This window comes from Piliocolobus tephrosceles, chromosome 19 (assembly GCF_002776525.5).
Source record: "Piliocolobus tephrosceles isolate RC106 chromosome 19, ASM277652v3, whole genome shotgun sequence".
NCBI classification, from domain to species: domain Eukaryota; kingdom Metazoa; phylum Chordata; class Mammalia; order Primates; family Cercopithecidae; genus Piliocolobus; species Piliocolobus tephrosceles.
In genome coordinates, this window is record NC_045452.1 from 58,868,803 (window position 1) to 58,895,524 (window position 26,722).

Below are 26,722 nucleotides of genomic sequence, written 5' to 3' on the forward strand. Positions count from 1 at the left end.
CTCACAGGCCCTAAGCCTAGTATAGGGGGTTGCTTGAAGTCCAGGCAACAGAATTATTCCACAAAGGGAATTCATGTTGGGTTCTCCCCACTCCCCAGTACATTGGCTGCTGCAGCACAGAACCATTTTGAAAGAAGAGCCAACACCAGAGTATTGCCCTGAGGCCCAATACCCCCTGCAGAAACACAACCAGGAAACGTGTTAACCTTCTTCTTCATCCACCAGGAGGGCCACTGCATCATGACCTTAGCTCCACCCAGTGGTGCACCTGTTCACTCTGCAACTGAACTCATGCAGGGTCCCATATCCTAGGGAACAGGGGCTTTGACACACTGGGAGACTTCCCCCAAGACACAAGGAGCTGAAGCTCATGCTCCCCAGAGCCTGAGAACTACTTGCCTGGGGCCACCACCATTGACAGTGACCCTGCACCTCAAGCGGTGGGGCCACTTGTGCCCATATGCACTTCCCAGGGACACAAAAACTGGCCTACATAGAGCTAGCCACCACCACTACAAGAATGTACATGCCACCCAGGGGCCTGAAAACCAATCGGACTAAGGACCACTGCTGACACCCATACATGCTGCCCAGAAACCTGAGGACTAGCCTGCCTGTTGTACTCATACCCAGAAAAACCATGCCACAGCCTAGGCTACTGAGAAATTTGCAGACACTGCTGTCATTGATTACAGCAAAAAAAAGAAAAAAAATATATATATATATATATGAGCTAGATACTTAACCCGCCAAAGCCAAACCACCATGCCCAACTGACATTATAAATATATTTACAGGAAGAAGTCTTTACTCACAAAATATACTTCCTAAAATTGAAAGAAGCAACTGTTATATGACATGTTCAGATATCAATGTAGGGGCACAAGTAACATGAAAAAACATGAACCTCCAAAGGTACACAATAATTCTGCAGTAACAAACCCCAAGGAAAAAGAAACCTATGAAATGCCTGAGAAGAAATTCAAAATAATTGTAATGAAAACTCAGCAAAGTAAAATAGAACAAATAAATGAAAATAAATCAGAAAAACAATGTATGATGTAAATGAGAAATTCAACAAGAATATATATATGATATAGTTTGGATGTGTGTTCCTGCCCAAATGTCATATTAAAATGTAATCTCCAATGTTGGAGGTGGGACCTGGGGGACGGTGATTGGATCCTGGAGGTGAATTTCTCATGAATTGTTTAGCACCATTCTCCTTGGTACTGTCCTCATGATAGTGAGTGAGTTCTCATGAGATCTTGTCATTTAAAAGTGTGTAGCACCTCCCCTTTTGCTCTCTTGCTCCTGCTTTTGCCATGGGACATACCGGCTCCTCCGATGTCTTCTGTCATTATTAGAAGCTTCTTGAGGCATCCCCAGAAGCAGATGCTGCTATGCTTCCTGTACAGCCTGCAGAACCATGAGCCAATTAAGCCTCTTTTTAAATAAATTTCTTGGGAAATTTAGGTATTTCTTTATAGGAATGTGAGAATGAACCAATACAAAATATCATTTAAATAGAACAAAACAGAAATCTTGGAACTGAAGAATTCAATGAATGAAATTTAAAAATAAAATCAAAATATTCAACAATAGAATTGATCAAGCAAATGAAAGAATTTCTTTCTTTTTTTTTTAAACGAAGAAACATTTTATTATTTTGCTGCAAAGCTGTTGTTTCACCAGATAAAAATAGCACCAGCAAATGCAGTGTATTGCAAAATTAAAATAGTGGTGTTCCTCATCTGACACTGTACAAGCAACTCTTCACTCCCAGTTATTTCCAATGGAAAGATCATTAAGTATTTCATCCCAAACCCAGGTATGGATATACGCAAGTCACAATATCATATAAGGCTTAAGAATAACAATGTTATCTTTGAATTATGCAATTTTTATAACTAGTTTTTACCATGGATAATTTAATGAATTCTGAACACTAGAGTCTAGTAGTCTATAAATCATAGGATATTGTGAAAAAGACGTGTTTTATATTTATCTATAATCATTAGAAAGTTAAAGGGCATTTTCCTTCATTAGCAGTGTTAACAGTAGTTTCCCCCCCCCCCCCATCGGTAATGCTAAAAGTTGCTATTCGAAGTCTTCTATCCACCACTAATTTTAGACAACTCTGTTGGGTTGCGTTATTTCATACTAGTTTATTTAGGGGTTCCATTTTCACTCCTCAATAGATTTGATGTATTTCTCATATGCTTCTTCACTCATAAGATCCCTAGTTCTGAAGGGTATACTCAGTGTCATCTTGATCAGCCAACCATCTTCATAACAAGATTTGTTTACAAGTCCTGTATTTTCTGCAAGAACTTCATTAATTTCAGTTACCTCTCCTGATAAAGGAGAATAGAGTTCACTACAGCTTTCACCCTTTCCAAAGCACCAAACTCGTTTGTTCAATTTTGTCTCAACTTCAGGTAGACTACAGTAAAACAACATCTCCCAACGCTTCCTGTGCCAAATTGCTGATTCCCACTGTTCCAATATCACTTTCTGTTGTTATCCATTCACGTTTCTCTGTGAATTTACGCACCGAGAGCAGAGCGGGTCGCATGCGCAGCGTCCGGACAGCGCCCCCTCCAGCTGCCAGGGCTTCAGAGGTCAGGGCGCGGGTGGCGGGTGATGGGACCGCGTGCAGGGTGCAGAGCAGGGCCTACAGGCTCCGCACCCCACTCGCAGCGCCATGTTCGCAGGGGTGCGGGGGTCGCAGTGCTATGCCTCGGTCACCCGCTCCAGGAGGAGGGGCCGGGAGGGGCCGAAAGAATTTCTTAACTTGAAAACAGGTTTGAAATAACCAAGTCAGATTAAAAAAAAAAAGAATAATGAAAGTTTATGTGATATATAGGACATTCAACAAACACATTTTCACAATTTAGGACATTCAGGAGATGAGATTTCAAAAGGCATGGAAAATGTATTTAATAAAATAATAGCTGAAAACTTCCTGAGTCTTGAAAGAGATGTAGATATTCAGATACAGGAAACTCAAAAATCCCCAAATAGATTTAACCCGAAAAGGTCATCCCCAAGGCATATTATATTCAAACTGTCAACAATCAAAGACAGTGAGAGAATTCTAAAAACACCAAGAGAAAAGAGTCAAGTTACATATAAGGAAATTCCTATCACACTAACAAACAGCAGATTTCTCAACCGAAACCTTACAGGACAGGAGAGAGAATGTGATGTTATACTCAAAGTGCTGGGAATAAAAAAGCAACAACACCATGCCAGTCAAGAATACAAAACTCAGCAAATCCATTCTTTAGAAATGGAAAAATGGTCTTTCCAAGACAAGTGAAACTTGAAGGAATTCATCACCACTAGACTAGCACTACAAGAACTGCCTAAAGGAGTCCTATATCTGGAGGTGAAATGACAATATATGCCATGGTATGAAAATACACAAAAGTGGAAAACTCACTGGCAGATCAGATACACGAATGAGGAAAAAGAAAAGCATCAAACAATGTCACTACAGAAAACCACCAAATTACAAAGATAAAAAAGAGAGAAAGAAAACAACAAAGAATATACAAAATCAGAAAAATATCAACAAAATGACACTAGGAAGTCCTCACATCTCAATAACAAACTGAAATGTAACTGGCTTAAATTCCACAATTTATTTATTTATTTATTTATTTATTTATTTATTTATTTATTTAATTTACAGATGGAGTCTCACTCTGTTTTCCAGGCTGGAGTGCAGTGGTGCCATCTTGGCTCACTGCAACCTCCCCCTCATGGGTTCAAGTGGTTCACCTGCCTCAGCCTCCTGAGTAGTTGGGACTACAGGTATCTGCCACCACACTTGGTTAATTATTGTATTTTTAGAAGAGACAGGATTTCACCATGTTGGCCAGGCTGATCTTGAACTCCTGACCTCAGGTGATCCACCCACCTTGGCCTCTCAAGGTGTTGGAATTACAGGCGTGAGCCACCATGCCTGCCTAAATTCAACAATTTAGAATATAGGCTAGCCGAATAGAATTTTTTTTTTTTAGATAGACTCAGTTTCATATTGCCAACAAGAAACTCACTTCACCTGTTAAGACACATATAGACTGAAAATTGAGAAATAGAAAAATGCATTCCATGCAAACAGAAACCATAAGTATGTCAAAGTAGCAATATTTATATCAGACTGTAATCCCAGCAATTATGGAAGCAAAGGCAGATGGATCACTGGCGGTCAGAAGTTCGAGACCAGCCTGGTCAACATGGCAAAACTTGTCTTTACTAAAAATACAAAAGTTAGCTGGGCATGGTTGCGCAAACCTGTAATTCCAGCTTGGGAGTCTAAGGTATGAGAATTGCTTGAACCTGGGAGGCAGAGGTTGCAGTGAGCTGAGATCATGCCACTACATTCCAGCCTGGGTGACAGAGTGAGACTGTCTCAAAAAAGAAAAAAAAAAAAAAGATATACCCACTACAATAATAGTTGAGGACTTCAACACCCCACTTTCTGCATTGGACAGCTCATCGAAACAGAAGTTCAACAAATAAATATTCGAGTTAATCTGCACTACGGACCCAATGGACCTAACAGATATTAATAACACATTTTATTTGACAGCTGCAGAATATACATTCTTCTCATCAGCCCACCAGACATTCTCCAGGATAGACTATATGGTAGGTGATGAAACAAGTTTCAACATATGTTTTTAAAAATTGAAGTTATATTAAGTGTCTTCTCAGACTGCAATGGAATAAAACTAGCATAGAAACAAGAGAAAAACGTTCCATGAAAGTTGCAAGAGGAACTTTGGAAACTGTACAAATAAATACACTTTTAAAAAATTCTCCTGAATGATCAATAGATTAATGAAGAAAATAAAAAAAGAATTTTTAAGTTCTCAATGAAAATAGAAATTGAAACACAACATACTAAAACATATGGGTCTAGTTAGTGGTCTATCTATTTTGTTAATCTTTACAAAAACCAGCTCCAGGATTCACTGAATTTTAAAGGGTTTTTCATGTCCCTATCACTTTCAATTCTGCTCTAATCTTAGTTATTTCTTGTCTTCTGCTAGCTTTTGGATTAGTTTGCTCTTACCTCTCTAGCTCTTAATTGTGATGTTAGGGTGTCAATTTGAGATCTTTCTAGCTTTCTGATGTGGGCATTTAGTGCTATAAATTTCCCTCTTAACACTACTTTAGCTGTGACCCAGAGATTCTGACACATTGTCTCTTTGTTCTCACTGGTTTCAAAGAACTTTTTGATCTCTCCCTCAATTTCATTATTTACTCAGGAGTCATTCAGCAGCAGGTTGTTCAATTTCCATTTAATTGTGTGGTTTTGAGTGAGTTTCTTAATCCTGAGTACTAATTTTATTGCACTGTTGTCTGAGAGACTGTTTGTTATTATTTCAGTTCTTTTGTATTTACTGGGGAGTGTTTAACTTACAGTTATGTGGTCGATTTTAGAGTAAGTGCCATGTGGCACCGAGAAGAAAGTATGTCAAATAGACACAATAAAAAAATGGTAAAGGAGATATCACCATTGACCCCACAGAAATACAAACTACCATCAGATAATACTATAAACACCTCTACACAAATAAACTAGAAAATATAGAAGACATGGATAAATTCCTGGACACATACACCCTCCCAAGACTAAAAGAGGAGGGAGTCCCTGAATAGACCAGTAACAAGTTCTGAAATTGAGGCAGTAATTAATAGTTTGCCAACCACAAAAAAAACCCAGGACCAGATGGATTCACAGCCGAATTTTATCGGTACAAAATGGAGCTGGTACCATTCCTTCTGAAAGTATTCGAAACAATGGAAAAGGAGGGACTCCTCCCTAACTCATTGGATGAAGCCAGCATCATCCTGATAACAAAACTGAGATGAGATACAACAAAAACAAGAAAAATTCAGGCCAATATCCCTGATGAACATTGATGAAAAAATCCTCAATAAAATGCTGGCAAACCAAATCCAGCAGCACATCAAAATCTTATCCACCATGATCAAGTTGGCTTTATCCCTGGGATACACGGCTGGTTCAACATATACAAATCAATAAACATAATCTACCACATAAACAGAACCAAAGACAAAAACCACATGATTATCTCAATAGATGCAGAAAAGGCCTTTGATAAAATTCAACATCCCTTCATGTTAAAAACTCTCAGATCACTAGGTGTTGATGGAACATATCTCAATATAAGAGCTATTTATGACAAACTCACAGCCAATATCATACTGAATGAGCAAAAGCTGGAAGCATTCCCTTTGAAAACCGGCACAAGACAAAGATGCCCTCTGCCACCAGTCCTACTCTACATAATATTGGAAGTTCTAGACAGGGCAATCAGGCAAGAAAAAGAAACAAAGTGTATTCAATTAGGAACAGAGGAAGTCAAATTGTCTCGCAGACAACATGATTCTATATTTAGAAAACCCCATTGTCTCAGTCCCAAAACTCCTTAAGCTGATAAGCAACTTCAGCAAAGTCTCAGGTTACAAAGCCAATGTGCAAAAATAAAAAACATTCCTTTACACCAACAATAGAAAAGCAGAGAGTCAAATCATGAATGAACTCCTATTCACAACTGCTACAAAGAGAATAAAATATCTAGGAATACAGCTAACAAGGGATGTGAAGGACCTCTTCAAGGAGAAGTACAATCCACTGTTAAAGGAAATAAGAGAGGATACAAACAAATGGAAAAATATTCCATCCTCATGCATAGGAATAACTAATGTTATGAAAATGGCCATATAACCCAAAGTCATTTATAGATTCAATGCTATTTCCATCAAACTACCATTGACATTCTTCACAGAATTAGAGAAAACTATGTTAGATTTCATATGAAAGTAAAAAAGAACCTATATATCTAAGACAATCTTCAGCAAAAAAGAACAAAGCTGGAGACATCATGCTACCTGACTTCAAACTATACCACAAGGCTACAGTAACCAAAACAGAATGGTACAGGTGCTAAAACAGACTTATAGACCAATGGAACAGGATAGAGACCTCAGAAATAACACCACACATCTACAACCATCTGATTTTCAACAAACCTGACAAAACAAGCAGTGGAGAAATGATTCCCTATTTAATAAATGGTGTTGGGAAAACTGGCCTGCCATACACAGCAAACTGAAACTGGACCTCTTCCTTATACTCTATACAAAAATTAACTCAAGATGGAGTAAAGACTTAAATGTGAAACCCCAAACCATAAAAACCCTAGGAAAAAACCTAGGCAAAACCATTCAGGACATAGGCATAGGCAAAGACTTCATGATGATAATGCCAAAAGCAACTGCAACAGAAGCAAAAACTGTCATGTATTTAAACAGTATATTGATTTCAAGGTCATCATCTAAATATGGCCCTATTATCTTTTTATATAGATTAAGTAAGGTCTAAATGTTTAATTACGTATTTAGTAGGAGTGAAATAATATGCCTTTTCACATTGCTTTTCCATACAGAGACCAGTTTGAGAATGCTGAAATAAAATAAGCTAAATTTAAAGAACTAAGGGATAAGAATATAATAAAAGTTTTTTTTAATGACTTGCATTTTACCAGTTTACCAGATGAAACAATGCTTTCCACTCCTTCTGTTAAGCATATTTACTGAAGTCTATGCTTGTTGAATGCCTTTGGCTGGCAGACTACTCTGTCTCCACACTTCTGTTCTCTATGTTTCGGTAGTATGTATACCAAGTGTCAGATGTGTTTATCCCTAAATCTGTTTATACCAGTTGTTTTTTTGTTTTTTCACTTACAAAATTTGTTTAAATATTACTTAAGCTTATGAAAATTAGTGTATGAAAATAAAGAGGTTGTTTCTATGAAAACTAAGTTGTATGCATTGAAAACAACTCTATAAAGGTGAATTACTTGAAAGATGCTTTCAAAAAGTAAGTGTGGGCTGGACAACCATAAAAAAACTGGGGAAAAATCATAGACTTCTAAAATGATTCTCCACATAAATTGCTTCACAAGTGTTTGTAATTGCTTGATGTGCTTTAAAGAGATGGAAACAGAAAATTGCAGAGCATGCATTATGAGTGCGGTTTATGTAAAAAAAAAAAAAAAAAAGAAAAAGAAAAGAAAGTGTATAGGTCTGTCCATCAGCTAACTTTTAAGCAGAGCTCTTGTCTTGAATGTCAAGGTTTTAGAATATATTCACACTTATATCTTTACAGTTAAAGTTAAACGCATACATTTTATACTATTTTTATTTTTAACAGATGTTTTGCCAAATTAAACTATTTGAATAATATGGCTTCTTTCATATTTTACATGTGTTAATCACAGACACTGACTTGCCCACCCTTTGCTTTGATGGGAAATGCCTCAGCACAGCCATTAATGCTTCTCTGAGTGGGACACCATGTGACCCTCTCTCATCCATAGACACAGCTGGCTGGAACAATATTGGGCAGCTGAATCACATGAAGTCAATATACTGAGGCCAGTGATTGCTGTCCTGCTCTAAAAACATGAGTTGAAGAAAAATAAAATTTCTTTTTTTGGGGATACTTGCATTTCATATGATGAAAAGACAGCTGTTGACAGTGGGTATGGATCATAACCAAATTTCCCTTGAGAAAGACTCAGGTCAAGATACTTTAATATTTTGTGTATACCAAAGTTTTGAGGGTAGAGGAACCATGTTTCGGCATTCAAGTGGGAGAAATTTGTGTCATTTAGGGCAAAGTAAAAATGCCATGAAACCAAAATGATGTATTTTAGTGCCTCTGGCAGCACCTCTCCCCTGTCTTTTAAATAAGGGGCTCTCTGTATTTTCATTTTGATAAAGAGTGTCATGAGTCTGATCAAAGAGATTTTTATGAGACCTTAATGATTACAATAATTTAGAAAAAACAATAATGTGTCAATTATTACAATAGAAACGTCCTTTAAATAGATCTAACTGTGGAATATAGAACTTTCCAAATGTGGAAAAATAAAACAGCATTTAATGGACAGCTTATTATTCAAATTTTACAAAATGTGATTTTCTTAAATTAACTATGGCTTCTACAATCTAGTCCCCATTCAAATTTCCCTTTTATATCCATTAACAATTTTATTGCTTGAGGTGAAAAAGCATTTATTAGAACAATAATAAAAATTATTCAATATAATATAGTCTGGTTTAGAAATATTTCAAATATTATGGTAAGCAATTTCTAATATGAGAAAACAATATACAGCTATTGATAGCAAAATGGAAGACATAACCAAACCCTGCACAAGAATTTTTCACTATTCTGAACACTGGTATTGAAATAATTATTGAGTTGATCACTATGATGTCATTATCTGGGCAAGACTTTGAAAATTTAATGTTTGCTTGTTTTCCATTATATAAAAATAATACCAATTCACTTGAAAAATTTGTTACAATGATTATTTATCCTTCTGGAGATGAACCAATTGGATATTTTTTCATTGCCCCCTAATTCTACTTTCTTTTTTTAAACTAGTTTTATTTTTTATTATTACTAATAGCAAATAAAACGTATTTTTTAAATGGGCCTGTATGCCGTACATCTAGGTGTCTTTTGCAGAGAATGGTATTGGAGTTTAGCCTTCTCTGCTTCAGTTTCCTCTTATGTAAAATAATAATGATGAAAAAATGTAGACTATTCTTTTTTAGAATCATTGTAAGCATTAATAGCAATGATACAAATAAATAAGTGAGCATATCACAGATAATAAGCTTTTGGTAGTGGCTTATATGAGTATACAGTAATACATGCTTAATCACATCAGAAAATACAGTAAGGGATATGTATTGTAGTACCATATCGCTGGAAGAGGTTATAGAGGAAAGTGAATGGATTCATGATTCTAGAACTTAGCTAGCCATGTGATCTTGAAAAAAACTTCTAAATTGCACTATTTGAGAAGCTGATGATAAAACGTGCCCAACAATACCTATAGAGTTATAAAAAGTCAAATAACTTATGCATGTGTACCTGTGAAAGCACTTTATTGTGAAATGCTATAGGATTCCAACTTTCCTATGTTTATCAATTTAATCAATAGGCATTTAGTACATTTAGTATGTACCTGCTGGGCACAATACTTGGGCTGAATAGAAAGAAATAAACAGATATTTTCCCTATCATACCAATGCTCAAATTTTATCAATATAAGCAATTATTGCAATAGAAATTTTACTCTTTCTGAGTAATAGCTCCCCATTATTTAAGACTCAAAATTCTGTTTAAAGATTGAATAAACTACTTTTAAAAGTATGTGTATTATTTGAGGTTAGATGTTCAAACTATCCATATTTGTATATTGTTTGGAGGAAAAAGTATACTTTAGATGAAAAGTCTCCTCAAGTCATTTCATGAAAATGTAATTTAAAAAGAGAAAATCCTCTTTACTCTTCAAAAACTAAATGATGCTTACAGCTTTTATTTATTTAACTTCTCCAGGGTCATTTACTGGTGTTTTGCATTTGCTGAGCCCAACCAGGCACAAGTGAGAAAATAAGCCCATCTGATCCTTTCCAAAGGTTCGGGTTCCTAGGGCACAGAGATGGTAGGAAAATGGGGTATATATAGATGAGTATGAAGGCAAAGGAGACATAAACAACACATATCTGATGTAATTCACTAGTATAGGGTTTTCTTTTATAGATGGAGTCGCGCTCTTGTGTCTCAGGATGGAGTGCAGTGGCGCGATCTCCGCTCACTGCAACCTCCGCCTCCTGGGTTCAAGCAATTCTCGTGCCTCCACCTCCTGAGTAGCTGGGATTACAGGTGCCCGCCACCACGCCCGGGTAATTTTTGTACTTTTAGTAGAGACGGGGTTTCGCCATTTTGGCCAGCATGGTCTCAACTCCTGGCCTCATGTGATCCGCCCGCCTCGGCCTCCCAAAGTGCTGGGATTACAGGCGTGAACCACTGCGCCCGGCAGGATATAGGGTTTTAAAAAAGCTATTAATGAACACCCTTTGGTTATACTATATTTAAATAAGAACTCAAGAGCATCACAATTTAGACTAGGTTAGATGATTTAGTGAAAATTCCATTAATATTCTCTGTACACAAAAGATTGCTTAAAAATACCAATTTATCTATTGATTTATAATTGGCCTATTACAAATTTTTACCATATATATTTTGGATCTTCTTCATAATAAAGGCATTTATATAACATTATGTAGCCATAAAATTTATAATACAATGTAAGTCATGTGAAAACCAAATTATAAAGGCTAAGTCTTGTTTTCTGCACTATTAGACATTTTTTACTGTAAAAACTAAAATATTTCTAAACCAGACTATATTACATTGAATAATAATCTTCTATAAATGTTTCAATAATTTTTTTTTTTCACCTCACACCTCACACAGTAAAGGTGTTAATAGATATGAATGAGAAATGTGGATGGGAACTAGACTGAAGAAGTCAAAGTTAATATAAGAAAATCACATTTTGCAAAACTTGAATAATAAGTTGTCGATTAAACACTTTTATTTTTCCACATTTGGAAGCTTTTATGTTCCACAGTTAGAGCTCTTTACATAAGGAAGTTTATTGTAATACTTAATACATGATTACTTTTTCTAAATTATTGTAATTATTAAGGTCTCAAAAAAATCTTTTCGATCAGACTCCTGATGTCTTTATCAAAATGTCTGAGAAATATTTTAGTCTATCATTTACTCTAAATTATAAGGTATTTGTTAAAGAGTTATTATTTTCTGTTTTATTATAATTGGTTTTCATTTCAAATATTGTGAATAAAGATTCTTAATATCATTGAAGTGATTTAAATTTTTATGACTGTTGAAAATAATCAAAATGCATACTTGAATGACTCAAACATGTTTTTTATAATAATCTTAAATATATTACATAAAATTTAATATATTAAGATAACCTAATGATTATATCAAACATATATGTACATATATGTTAAATATACTTGTAGTTTTTATTTATCGACTTTCTATGAAGTGTTTGGTACACAGATCCATAATGAAATACTCAATAAGCATGCATTTAGAAAATAACATTTGGTGCTGCTTATAAGTTGGACTGAATATCAAGAGAGAATATAGTATACTATTTCAGTGCCACATCAGTAGAAAAAATATACATGTATACATACATATACACATATATACTATCCTTCAAATATTTTAACATGCTGATTTAGAAGTCATGCATGTAATAAGACATTAAGGATATTCAAAATATTATAATGCTAAAATTTTCACAACTGGCAATACTTTCTTGTTGTTGTTCTATTTTGCATGACATATACAAGCTATGTTCATAGATAGCTGTATCATGAGTCTAGAGTGATAATATGTGAATGAAGGAAATATAGTCATGGTATATTTTATTTACATGTTTCTTGTTTAGTCATTATGTACAAATCTATAAAAAATAAACTAACCAAATTTGAATGGGTCTATGTATAATGTATTTTAACTAATTAGTTCTGACTTGATTATTCTTCACTGATTGTATCTTGTCAGTCCTATTATACTGCGTTTTCACAAATGACTCTGCTTTTGTGAAGATGTATTGGTCAATTTCTGTACCACATGGATATAAGTGTTTGGTGCTATAGATGATGCAGCAACATTTTTAGCTTTTAAAGGCTTTTACGAAGAACACAAAGATTAACAAAGTAATAAAAATAAGAAAGCATCTAACAGATTAACTTGATAGCAGAAGATGGCAGCCACTCTTTTCATGTCCCCTTATATTTTTTCTTGTCTCTTGACCCTTTGTTATAGACATCGACTTACACAGTGGTTGGTCTGAAAAGCAACCTTTAGCTGGATACTTTTAATCTTTCCTGTGTATAGTTACACTCCTAAAAATTTCTTGAGTTGGTAATACAAGGAGGGCTTAAGCAAGTCAAAAAATTATCGGGTGTCCCTGAGGTTAGAGGAAAGCTTAAAGAACTGTTAACTCTTTATTTCCAGGGAAATTATAGAGGGAGATAATGATTATAACTTTATCCACAGAATGGAGAAGTAATTTCAAGAGTCCAAAATGAAATTACCACAGATTTAGAAGAAATCTTAATTTCTGAAAGGGTTACTGTTTCATTAGTTGTAAGTCAGACATTAAAACATTATTGAAACACTTTGAGTTCCTGTGAACCATCTTTGTATAATCTTAAGAATGCAAATATCAAACATTTATTTATTCATGCTGTATAATTCTATTAGAACACAGAAAAACTAATTGTGTGTGTGTGAGCAAATGTACATTTATGGCTGAGAAGTATAAGAGGATTATTTATTTATAATTTTATATTTAAAATGTATGTACTAAATATATTCCATAAAATATTAATATATGACATATAATATAATGATTATACATAAGTATATGTATTTATTATTTATTGACTTTCTATGAAGTGTTTGGTACACAGATCCATAATGACATACTCAAAAAACACACAATAGTAGAAAGCTAACAAATTATTATTTTTAAATGGTGATGCAAGCATGCAGCTTTATAATATGCCTATAAATTCTAGGAAAAACTAAAAAATAACATTCAGTGATGACATCTGGCAAGATAGCTATGGAGTGGAGAGGCAAGAACTGGTCACTGCCATAGTACCATTTTATCCTTTCAAATATATAAAAATATATAAGCTGAATTATTTTTTAAGGTAACAGTTGCTGTAAGAGATAAATCCCAAAATTTCAGTAGCTCATGTTACAGTCCAGTGATGACAGGGTGTGATGTCTAGTGGGTACAAAAGGAAGCACTTCTATGAAAGAGTGAAGAAAGCACGTAGTTTCTTCCATTTCAGATATCAGTCCCTATTTATAACTTAGGAGTTATTAACATTAAAAATGGATCAGGAGGGCCAGGCGTGGTGGCTCACGTCTATAATCCCAGCACTTTGAAAGACCGAGGCAGGCAGATCACCTGAGGTTTGGAATTCAAGACCAGCCTGACCAACATGGAGAAACCCCATCTCTACTAAAAATTCAAAATTAGCCAGGTGCATGCCTGTAGTCCCAGCTACGTGGGAGGCTGAGTCAGGAGAATTGCTTGAACCTGGGAGGCGGAGGTTACAGTGAGCGGAATAGGGCCACTGCACTCCAGCCTGGGCGACAGAGCAACACTCCATCAAAAAAAAAAAAAAAAAAATAGGACCAGAAAAAGACACACCTTTTTTCTAGGCCTCATTTATACTTACTCTCTATTGTTAAGCACAGATCACACAGCCCCACTTAGCTGCAAACAGACTGAAAACTGAAAAATGAAGTTACTAGAAAATTAGTCCTATCGCTTCAACTAGTATACACTAGAGAAACAGAGCAAACAGTTACGGTGGTTGGCTGTCTTTCTTTGCTACTCCATTGACCATTGAATATCTCATCCTGCACCTTTCTTTCAGACACTGGGCATATTCATACATTCTCCAAGGGCAACAAATGCAATACCCATTCAATTACTTAAAACAGCTGATAAGGTCCTGGTGCTCCTCTGCCTTCTCCTTCAGATCCACATGTGGCTAGCTTTGGTATAGCAAACTGTTCTCTAAAAGGATACAAATTATCTTCACTCCCTATAATGATAGACCCAGTGTACAGTTTTTGGAACAGAAACAAGACAACTACACAAAAATTCCCATTTAAGATCAAATTTTGATAGGACTTACAGTTTTTGTGTGTGTGAGTGTGAGGTTGTTGTTTCTAATGGGCGATTTTGTTGGGGCCCTTTCCCTCTCAGGAAAATTTCTTTCTTTAAGTAAACCTAGATCAAACTTACAGGATATTCCTTATCTGCTGTTTTCTGTGACTCGTACTTTTTCCTCAGATAGAATATTTAGCCAGGCGCAGTGGCTTACATCTGTAATCCCAGCACTTTGTGAGACTGAGACCGGCGTATCACCTGAAGTTGGGAGTTCGAGACCAGCCTGACCAACATGGAGAAACCCCGTCTCTATTGAAAATACAAAATTAGCCAAGCAAGGTGGTGCATGCCTGTAATCCCAGCTACTCGGGAGGCTGAGGCAGTAGAATCGCTTGAACCCGGGAGGTGGAGGTTGCAGTGAGCCAAGATCCACCATTGCACTCCAGCCTGGGCGACAAGACTGAATGTGCATCTCATTAAAAAAAAAAAAAAGAAAAGAAAAGAAAAGAAAAAAAGAGAATATTTACTGTCTGTTAACCTCTGGGCCACTTCTGAAGTGTCTAAGTGCTGAACCTTATGTCATTTGCTGCCCCAACTATTTCTCTATCTTATCTATTACTCTTTGGAGTCTAGAAGCCATTCACTTTTTCACCTTTGAGCCTCCATATGTTTGAATTTTCTTCCTTGTAATTTTTGTTAGATATTCAGACATTTTTTTTCTAAGTCTATTTCTTTCTTCTAATGCCTCACTGTTTGTAAGTAGTAACACCCCAAATTACTAATATCAGTGTATTTTCTAACATTCCCTTTCAGAGTTAAACGCACAATTTTCATGAGGTCTGAATTCCCAATTCTTACAGAAAACAGTGTATGTATCTTGTCATTTTATGGCATAGATTTTCAGGTTACATATATAAGTATCAGCTCATTTGACCTGCCACCTGACTGCTTAACTAATTCCATATATTTTACTTTTTCTTACAGCATAATATCACTTCAAGGGAACAGTTTCTGCATTAGTGAAACTAATGCTAGTTGTTATAACACTATAAGAGATCAATTAGAGTACCAGCGGTTAAAAATGACAAATATAGTTTATTTCTTGTTCACATCACCATTCCATTGGTGGCAAGGAAGAGACTATGATTAATTGGTTGTTCCAAAGAGTTAAGCACTTTTCATCACACAAATTTGCATCTCTGAGTCTTCTCCTTGCTATAGACAGATAGGGAGAGTTATATTACTGTCCAATACTTTTATCATTTTAATTAAAATGTAAGAATAGAAAACAGTGGAGGGTTTTTAGTTGAGAATTAAAGATTGAATATGCAAGATAAATAAGGGAAAATCAATAATATAGTTTTGCTTTAGCAAAAATATGTGAAGTTCAAAGTACAGATAAGGAGAAATTAACCTTAGAATAGATGAGTGTGTAAATGCATGTCTATATATTTTAGTACTAAATACGTATTTGTGGTCGAATCTTATGACTTTTATTTTCTTTGACAAGTAGATGACAAAGACATCTGTTGGAGTGAGAGAAAGTTGCAGTAATCAAAATCTGAGGAGAGGAGAGAGGATCAAATTTTTTTTGAAGAGTGAGGTTGATGGGCAGTGGCAAAGGCTTGTGAGTGATGATAATGCAGTTTTAGGAGGCTAATATGACCTCATGTGTGAAATTATCTGGTATTGGTGAGCTGCTGGGGTAAGGGCATGCTGTGTGATTATAGTTCAGGTCATCCAAGGTTGCTGTTTTGCTTGGTAGCATAAATAGGAATAACAGAAGAACAAGAGAGTTAGAATATTTGCAGGAATGTCCTTGAAATCATGGACCATGGAGCAAACTGGATAATGACAAAGTGAAAAAAAGAGGTAGATGGGGAGAAATTGATAGAGGCTTCAATTTCCGAGCAAGATTTTTGACCAAGTAGCTGGGCAATAAATTAGATCGTAGAAACACTGAATTGGTGATATTTAGAAACATAGTAAAGAGATTTTATTACAGATAATCACAAGGTCAAATTTGAAATTAGGAAAATGAATTGCCAAGTGAAGGGCTAAAAGCTCACCAGACATACATAATTATAAAACTGATAATTTAGTTGTTTTCTGTGTCTATGTGGACATTTGTATTTACTAAGGATGATGACAATGACATCTAGGTATGAAGAAAATTATGCAAACAAGGTGTCAAAGTGTTTAAGTAAAAAGAGTTTGGGAATAAGGAGTAATGTACATTTCCCAGAGAGAGAACCAGAGTTCAATTAGTGCAGTTGCCAGTGAAGGTGAGTGAAGTTGTGAATGCAGAGAATTCTGCAATTGTGGAGCTCTGTATTAGAGTATGTAGAGCAGGGAAAGGGCTGCAGGCTGAGATAGGGACAATAAGGTAAAACTCATGGTGAGGAAAATAATGTGTTAGAAAACTCTTGGGGCAACATAGTTGTATTTTGTATATTGATAGATAAAAGATGATAGCATAGAATTAGTGGATTTTTGTCTTAAAAATATCACTAATGTGGATGCATATTGCAACTCTGGATACAACACATGGCTGAGTCTACTGGGTGATAACTGGTCCAGAAAGAAGATGAAGGTCTGCAGTCTGCTTGGTTCGGACAATAGTAGCAATTCCAGAAAATATACTCCCCTGTGCTATTCAGTTTCTACCTGATTATGTTTACATACACATCTCTCTATATGCCTAATTTTATATTGGTGTCTATGATTACCAACATATAGTATATAAAATCATGCTAAAATGAGAATAATTTTTGTTTTGGTTTCAGTTGAGGCTCTGGAGGCCAAGAAAAATAAAATATTGTGATCTAGAACCCAATATCTTAAAGAGGTGTGTCTTAGTTCATTTGTGCTGCTGTAACAAAATACCATGGATCAGGTAGTGTATAAAACCCAGAAATTTATTTCTCACAGTTCTGGAGGTCGGTAAGTCCAAAATGGAAGTAGCAGTACCTTGTGAGGACTTTCTTAATACATTCTCACAAGGCAGAAAGCAGAAGGACAAAAGAAGACAAAATGCTACGTGAAGCCTCTTTTCTAAGTGCCTTAATCCCATTCACAAGGGAGGAGCCCTTATGACCTAAAATTGTTTAAAGGTTCCACTTCTTAATACTATTTCATCAGCCATTAAGTTTCAGCATATACATTTAGGAAGGGACACATTCAAGTCACAACATTCTGCCACTGGTCCTCCCAAATTTATGTCATTCTCACATGCAAAATATATTCATTCCATCTCAATAGCCCCCAAAGTCTTAACTCATTCCAGCCACAACTCAAAAGTTTAAAGTCTAGAGTCTCATAGATATTAGATATGAGGGAAACTCAAGGTATGATTCATCTGGAAAAAAAAATTTTTCTGTAGCCATGAGCTTGAGAAAGCAAACCAATTATGTGCTCCTAACATGCGATGTTAGAAGAGGTATAAGATAAACATTTCCATTCAAATGAGAACAGGCAAAAGGAGAGGGGTAACAGGTCAAACCGAGTCCAAAATGGATTAGGGCAAACATTAAATTTTAAGGCTTGAGAACCATCTTTAGTTACATGCCCCACCTTCTAGACACACTGGGAAGGGGACTGAATCCCCAAGGTTCCAAGGGACCCTACTCCCCTGGCATGCTGCAGCTCTCACAGGTTGGAGTCAGGTGCCTGTAGCTCTTCCAGGCTGCCATTGCATATTGATGGCTCCACAGTTATGGCTCACGGTAGTGGCCCTGACCCCATGGCTCTACCAGACATTATCCCATGGGGACTTGGTGGTGACCCTGCTCCTACAGCAGGTACCTGCCTTGACCCCAAGGGTCCCCTTGGCCTCCTTTGAAGTTTAGATGGAGGAAGCTATGTTCCCAGAGCTCTTGTGCTCAGTATACCTGCAGAGTTAGCACCATGTAGATGTCACCAATGCTAACCACTTGTGCTCACTAGAAAAGTGCTCATTAGACCTCACCTAGGTCCCTTTGAGCCTCAGGTGAGGTGACCAAGGAATGCTCACTAGAATTTGGGGAGCAGAATCTGGAGGTAGCACTGGGCAGCAAGCCTCCAGGACCTGTGGGTGACTTGCAACCCACTGATAACCTGGACCTCTCCATTGAAACCCTTCTGACCTCAAGTCCTTGACACTCTGGGTCTTTGTTGGGCATGACAGCCTTGAACATCACTGAAATGTTTTTGAGCCATTCTGTCATGGCCTTGATGAATAGCATTTGTCTTGTGTATGTTTATAAGAAGAGCTATCATGAAGCTAATTTCAGTTATTCCTAGGCAAGGGCAAAGATGTCAAAAGTACATACTCAAGAGAGCCTGCCAGGGGTTGTATTTTAAAACAATTCTTTTCAGGAGAATTGACAACAGGAATAAAATGGCATCAGCAAAGAGAATAGCTGCGAGTGGACACCCACAACACCAGGGGTGTAAAGAAATTCATAAGGAGCCTGGCAGGTCCCAGACAAGGCAAGCTTCAAAGGTGCTGACAGCAACGATCTCAACAGGAGGACAACCATGAACTCACACATGCATCACATTTTTGAAATACAGTCATTTAGTTGATGCCTATACCTTGGTTTGGGGGTTCTGGGTGCCTGCACTGGACTCTAATTTTAAGCTGGACAAGGGGAGTACAGGAAGCATTGAATCTGCCTCCTTTTTTCTAAATATGATGAAAATTTAAGTTAAAATTTTGATGCTTAATGTTTGCCCCAAAATGTCTGATACAAGGTCAACCTCCTTTCAAGACTGGATAAATCTGGAGAATTCTTGTTTTCTTTTGAAAATATTTGTTCGTGTCCTTTGCCCACTTTTTAATGGGGTTGTTTGTTTTTAGTTTGTTAATTTGTTTAAGTTCTTTTAGATTCTAGCTATTAGACTTTTTTGGATGCATAGTCTGTGAATATTTTCTCCCATTCTATTGGTTGTCTGTTAACTCTGTTGATAGTTTTCTTTTGCTGGGCAGAAGCTCGTTAGTTTAATTAGATCCCATTTGTCAATTTTTGATGAAATAATCTCTATACCAAATCCCCGTTACATGCAATTTACCTATGTAGCAAACCTGAACATGTACTCCGAGCATAAATAATTTTTTTTTCAGTTGGAGGATTTTTTAAACAAATGATGTTGCTCAAAATTTGCATTGTTTCAGAGATTCCCTGGTTTTACATACATGTCACATTTGATTCATCATTCTTCTAATATGGTATCTTTAGGGTGTTTTTGGGCTTTTTGTGACCATATATTATAATTTTTGTTACATTTAATTACTTAGGTTAGATTTCTACACGTGTAATAAGTGGAATGTCTTAAAACTTAAATAATTTCTAATTGTAATTTGTTTTCCAGAAATATTATATTAATTATCATTTCTATCAATCTATCAATGCCAATTTCATCTATCATTATGCATTATTGTATTTAAGAAATTTATCAGTTTGAAAGGTATGAAAATATTTTCTGCCTTTTTTTCTCCCCTCTTCTTTTTCTCTCTCCTCCTCTTTCTTCCTTCTATTCATCTCTTTTTTTTATGATTAGTAAACCTGAGTAGATCATCACAACATTTTCAGACATTTATTTACATGATTCTGTGTTTTTACTACTCATTGTTTCTGTGCTCTATGTAGTTTGTATTTTTAATTTTATTGTCTTATTATTCATTTAGGATTCCTCTATATCTAGGATATGTGAGTTAATGATGTATTTATTGCACTTATTTTTACAGTTCATCTTGTCTTTTAACCTTTTTATGTATGATTTTGCAAAGTTTAAAATTTTCAGAGTTAAAAATATAGATTGTCCATTTTAATGTTGGACATATTACATACCTATTGAGCAATGTAGTATCTTATTGTAACTAAAAAAATTAAGATGAGACAAACATTTAATAAAAGATAAAATACTTACTTAGAAAAATGTATGCAGCAGTTAGTCCACATAATAAATTAGGATTTTGATCTCTTTGTTCCAAATGAAGAAAGAATGCAAATTTAAAACAAGTGAACAATTTTGAGTAATGGGAATTATAAGGAATCTGAATGTACCCTGGATATGAAGTAAAATAGTTAGACAGCCCCATCTTGTGACCCAAGCAAAGGGATCTCATTCTTGAATTAGGGCTTTAGAGATCCCTGCTGTGACCCATCTGCCAAGCAGTCATTCGCACTGAGGGCATATGCCCATACAGAGCCTGCATTCCTCTTCCAAAATATAATCTTGGACCTAGAATTCCCCATCCAATGGGCCAGACCTTCTCCTTGGCCCTCTGTCGTCTGTTCCTGAAAGCCTCATTTGTGCACACCCTCAGGCCAAAGAAATTATGAAAGAGGATGATGATGGAGGGTGTAGGCCTTTTAAGATTGTAGATAAAGTCTGGCTGTGTGGATTTTATTATCTAAATGCGTGGTCCAGACACCAGTCAAAGAACAAAAGGAACCAAGTGTGAGAAGTATGGAATGCGCAGGTTGTGAACTGGTGCAGGCCATTTTCTAGGTGGACTTGAACAAATTCAATTGTCACTCTTTTCTTGCTGGTTGTCTTTAGAATATGCTGGGAATGTAACATTCTGAGATAGGGTGAAACTAGCCAGAAAAGCCTGGGCCTTGTTCCTGCCCATCCTAGAAGAGGATGTCCTACAGTATTTCACTCAGCTATTCAAGTTTGCCCCTGGGATAAAAAATAAACAAACAAACAAACAAAACAGGACAGCCTACTTTCTGGGGCCCCTCAGCTGTGGTGCAATTAGGACACATACAGACAAACCTATCTACCCTGCATAGCTGTCCTGAACCTAGGCAGGCTAGCTTGTCATGAGTTCTGGTTTTCTCTTGTCCCCTGCTCCCTATTTGTAACAAGTCTGCTTCAGGTAACTTGTGTGACTGTTCTGTCTCACAGGACTTGTGCAAGCAGTAGAAATTGCAGTCTAAGATACAGTGGGCTGAAGTGGTAACCAGTGTACACTGAATTTGCTTCACAACTGGGAATCTTCCCTCATACTTTGTCAAGTCTTAAAAATAATAGTAGTGGGCTTGCACCTAACTTCTAAATTTTCTATGCCTTTATCTTGAAACTGAATAGAAAAGTCTTACGCCTCTGGATCACAGTATCTTCTCTTGAAAAACTGATGAGGTTTAATTGGTGCTAGTATTCTTTGGTTACTTCTGGTTTCTCTTAGTAAATTAAGGTTCTTAAAATAGAAAATAAAAATGAACAAATATACATATAGTAATTGACTTTTTCACCTTAAAGGGATTTATATACTTTAATAATGTGTTGAGGAATTTTGTATTAATTAATTTTCCCCTTTTGTGCAGAAAATTGATTTCTATAAGCCCACTGAATGAAGCATTTTATGTGTGTGTGTGTGTGTGTGTGTGTGTGTGAGCAAGGACAGCCACTAAATTTCAACATTTTGATTTTGTTATATAGCCTCTGAATATGGCATTCCTTACAGTAGAAAAAATCGCCTCTGGTATATCTAGGTTTCTTATGTAATCCCATCTGTTCTTTCCAGAGAAAAACAGTATAAATCCACACACTATTGTCTGCTTTCTAGATTTATTTTTAATGCCCAAGACGATTCCTATAATCTGCTTCTTCAATCTTTATCCTTATTTGCCATTACTGTGGAGAAGGAGTTTACTTTTCTCAACATAATTAGTTAACATTGTGAAGTATTGCTGTGTTTGTGTCAACAGAAACTGTTAAGTGGAGGACATTTCTTCATGCTTTTACACTAGTCCATTGGAAGCATTCTTGTAACAGAAAAAAAAGAGTAAGCTTCTCTGTGAGTTCAATGTTAATGAATTAACTATGTACATTAAATATGGTGTCTTAAAACGAAACACACATAAATCTAAGTCATGTATTGACAGGTTGATGAAAATTTGTCCGGAGGTTCGCAGGAACCTAACCCTGTATTTTCCCTGAGAGTGATGGTTCCATGTTTGCTAATTCAGGGCTTATCTGTTCAAATAACTTAGAATCTTGTATATTTAGTGATAAAATATCATCAAATATGCACAGCTAAAACACCACGTGTCCCGACTTCTATTGAAGCTAGCTAGGTTATATTATTAAGTTTCATTCATATAATTTAAGTGAAACATTGTGTTACAATTCCAAGAAGCATTTCCTAAAATGAGGGGCAGCCTTTCTCATCGATCTCATGCATTAAGCCTAGAGTACATAAACAAAGTTAGGGTTCCCACAGACCTGTCGGATGATGTGGTGACCTGCGATGCAAGCAGTGAGCTGAGGATTGTTGAACAGTAGCCAGGACCCTAGGACCTATGACACCCCACAGTTCCTTTCATATCAACCATGAAATGCTACTATTTCACACTTATATATACAGTATGCATTTATATATATTTTCAGAGATATGAGCTTCTATTTTGTTTAATTCACTTTTAAAAATCAGCTTTTGTTTAATCACAACTGGTGATATGGCATAGGAATTAGTCTGTCAATTAACAAAATATAATGGCTTCTACTTGATCTTATTTTCACACTACTGTTATTACACATCATTTTCAGCAAGACCCTAGTTTCAGTATCCTCATGATATCACTACTCAGTATAGATCGTACTGAAAGAGGAGGAAGAAACCGGTCAGGCAGGCAGTTAGGGTGGGTCCTTGGTAAAACTTCTTCAAACCAAGAACAGCCTGATAATCAAACTTCAGGTCCCAGATAAGAAAGAGCCTGTGTCCTTGAAACGGAAACTCTCACTCTATGAATCCAGATGAACAAATTTCACTCATTTCTGGACACATTTCTCTCCCATTGGCATTCCTTAGCCTCTTACTTTTCACCTACTGGTCTCTTACATTTCACCTATCTTACATATGTCTATCTTTCTATAATTGGCTATGGGCTAAGTCTTCATTTACATAGGGTGAATCATCACTTCAGCTCCTGATTGGTCCCAGCCAAGCCTTCACTTCTACCTCCAATTGGTTCCAGGCCAAGCCTTCACTTCTACTTCCACTTGGTTCTTTACACTATTATACCTCTTTAAGTGGTGCTTTCTCCAAGACAGCCTAAAGACCAGTAAGCCCATTCGTCCCCTTCCAGTCCATAAAAACCTAGACTCAGCCTCACAGCTGGTGACTCTCTTTCAGGCCTTCTGTCCACTATGGACAGATTTTCTCTTTAGCTTACTGAACCTTTGCTCCAACGTCACCCTTGGTGGACATGTTCCTTATTCTCAAATAACTCCGGGTAATACCTCAGAACATAGGGCTGTTTCAATACTGTTCTATAATTAAAAAAGAAAATAAAGAATTATATGTGTCTAGTATGTTTTCATGTATTCAACTTGTCTCTAAATGCCTGAATCAGTATATAATGCTGCTATTTTCAATTGTTTTATGTACTTTGGTTATATCTACATAATTATATCATAAAATTATTGGTGGAAATACATCTTATGCTTTTTTGTACTCCATAATAACAGTAATACATGTATAGGTGCTGAATAAATATCAGTTATTATTTAAGTTACTACAGAAAAGTACTAATTATATATGTTATTTAAATACTTAATTTATATCTAACCCTTTCAAATTGCCACATAATGTGCCATATATATACTGCTTGAATGTCTTTATCTATTATTACACAATGATTAACACAGTTGTAAAAATTAAAAATGTAACTGGTTAGGTTTTTTAATTGATAATACTTCAGTGAAATTAATATGTCATTTATTTTAAGTACATATTTTAAGTATTTGTATATACTATTGCTTTTTTTGTTATTTTAAGTATATTTTTAAAAACATTTGTGAGAATACCCCACAAGTCTCCATTAATATTGGAATCTACAAACTGTCTAACCTTTAACCACTCATGCCAAAATCAACCAGGTATGATGTAAAATATTGTTCCGATCAATTAACTGACCGAAACAACAAACGGATCAACCTGTTTCTTCACCCTTTTTCCAGCATTTTTACTTTCTTCTTGTGAGATCATGACATTGTAATTCTTAACTTTGTATTCAAGTGGAAAATTTTTGCTACGAAAAAAGTGTCACAACCTATGCATAAGCTTGATAGAAAGTTATAATTTTGTAGAGTATAAAAGCATGAAAGGCATTTTTCATCAGTTTAGATTTTACTTCTCTCATATGATTTCATTTCAGCTCACATAGGTAGTAAAGTGGAAAAAAAATAGTGAATCAAATAAACCTAATTCACAATTACTTTGTACATTTTTTTCTCAGTAGTATTTATCGCCTGTCCTCAGCTACATAAGTTTGCCTTTCATAGGCAATGTGTATCCCTAATCTAGAATTTCAACCAGAGCAATCCTTTATAGCAAAATCATTTGTTCACTGGCACTCTTGCTTAGGAGCCTGCTATTTTTTTATTTTGTCATCATTGTCTATTAAGTTGTGTTGTTGGCTCCCCAAAAATGCTTGCCATAAGTAATAAACATTTGGTAAGTTTTAAAATTATGTCAAGGATGGGCAATGTAAGTTTTCTTAGAAGCGGCAATTCTGGCCTGGACTAGCTAAAATATTACACAGAGACCCTTATATAATTCTTTCTCATCGGGAAATAGTAATACTATTCGTAAGTGTTAGCAACATTTGTTATATTAATTAATTATTCATTTTTATTTCTTCCAAAAGAAATAAGCATATGACATAGTGCTATAAAGTATTTTGCTTAAATAAATAAAGATTACATAGCTTTTTTTTAATCCAATATGTGTTTATTGAGATGGTTTCCCACTCGTCTTGATTCAGTGCTTTTAGTGCTGCTTCCTCCTAAAGGAACATCCTTCTGTAAGCCTTGCTTTTCCTCCTGTAGGCTGGCAGAGGACAGTGGGGCAGCCAACACACAAAACTACCGTTTGTGCATAGCTAAAGACCGTGGTGATTTTATAGCATCCTGGGCATTTCACATCCATGAAGCAGGAATTGGGGCTCTTCTCCTCTTCTGGGGAGGGATGAAGGAGATCCTTTGCGAGAGGCATGTTCTCGTGTGGGTAGGTCGTCACCGCCGGAAAGGATTGTATCACTTTAAAGATCTTGTTTTAAATTTTACACAAGCTGGGATGAAAAAGTAGATATTTTCCAGCATGACTGAAACAATGATTTTCACAATATGATGTTAGGAACATGAAAGTGTTCATCATAAAAAAAAACTATATTCCAGGCCAAGATTCACATTGGTAATAGTGTTGTTTCTTAATAAGCAGATATGTGTAAAGAGATCCCATACTCCTCCTAAATACTTTAATTGATATTTCACATCACAGAAGTAGGGATTATGGGTATAGGAGAAGAATAAAGGTATGGCCATGAGGTAGCACTACATGCCTTCCTTCTTTGAGAAGCTTGTGAATGTTTTTAATATCATAAAAAATGAAATACTGAAAAAAATGATTGGTCATCATGGCAGTCATTTAAAATCGCTCTTTGTGGTTGTTTGGTTTTCCTTTAACCAAGTGATGACTGTTTCTCACACCGATTCAGGAATTGTGAGGCAGTGGATGAAAATGTACACGCACACATACACCCCGCCCCCCAGCCCCCTGGAATGTACAAACGTGTTGCTTGACTGACTTCTGAAGGTTGCAATTAGGGAATAAGTAAGAGCTCTATGTTCTGTTAGTTTTTTTGTCTGTGGTAGGAAACAGCAGACACTTTCTTCTGGAAGGTGATCAAATAGAAATTACATAAATTTAGAAAAAGAGACCATATCAGCCTAGAACTGCTTTGGACTCTCTCTGCCACCTGCAATTGTACCTGCTTCTTCATTGCCCCGCATTCCAGTTGGTGGGAGTGCCTCATATCCTACTCATCCAATCATTTACCTGGATTAAACTCAGTTATGAGTAGAAAGAATTTGTTCCTTTGTAAACTCAACTTTTTTTCTTGATTCCTTAGTTTTCCTCCACATTGGTTTATATCTTTCCCTCAGTGTTTATACATCTCTAATACTAAAGTCAATTATCAAGTGAACAAATTTTCTCTTAGTTCTTTCAATCTCCATATTTTTCTATATGCTAATCTACATACCCCTCAAATCAACGAACCTATATT

At 35.9% G+C, this 26,722-nt stretch overlaps 1 protein-coding gene and 1 pseudogene across 2 annotated transcripts; both read right to left on the bottom strand.

Annotated features, from left to right (window-relative positions):
- Positions 1 to 1,647: 1,647 nt before the first annotated feature.
- On the bottom strand, positions 1,648 to 2,709 carry LOC111552969 (annotated as a pseudogene). Its single transcript, XR_002734791.2, has 2 exons — positions 2,682 to 2,709; positions 1,648 to 2,616 (listed from the first exon to the last, which is right to left on the bottom strand). The product of XR_002734791.2 is annotated as a glycine cleavage system H protein, mitochondrial-like (transcript).
- Positions 2,710 to 25,421: 22,712 nt separating this feature from the next.
- On the bottom strand, positions 25,422 to 25,668 carry LOC111553004 (40S ribosomal protein S27-like). The gene has a single exon (XM_023227526.1). The coding sequence runs from the start codon at positions 25,648 to 25,650 to the stop codon at positions 25,426 to 25,428; it is 225 nt and encodes a 74-aa protein (XP_023083294.1). The 5' UTR covers positions 25,651 to 25,668; the 3' UTR covers positions 25,422 to 25,425.
- Positions 25,669 to 26,722: the final 1,054 nt, after the last annotated feature.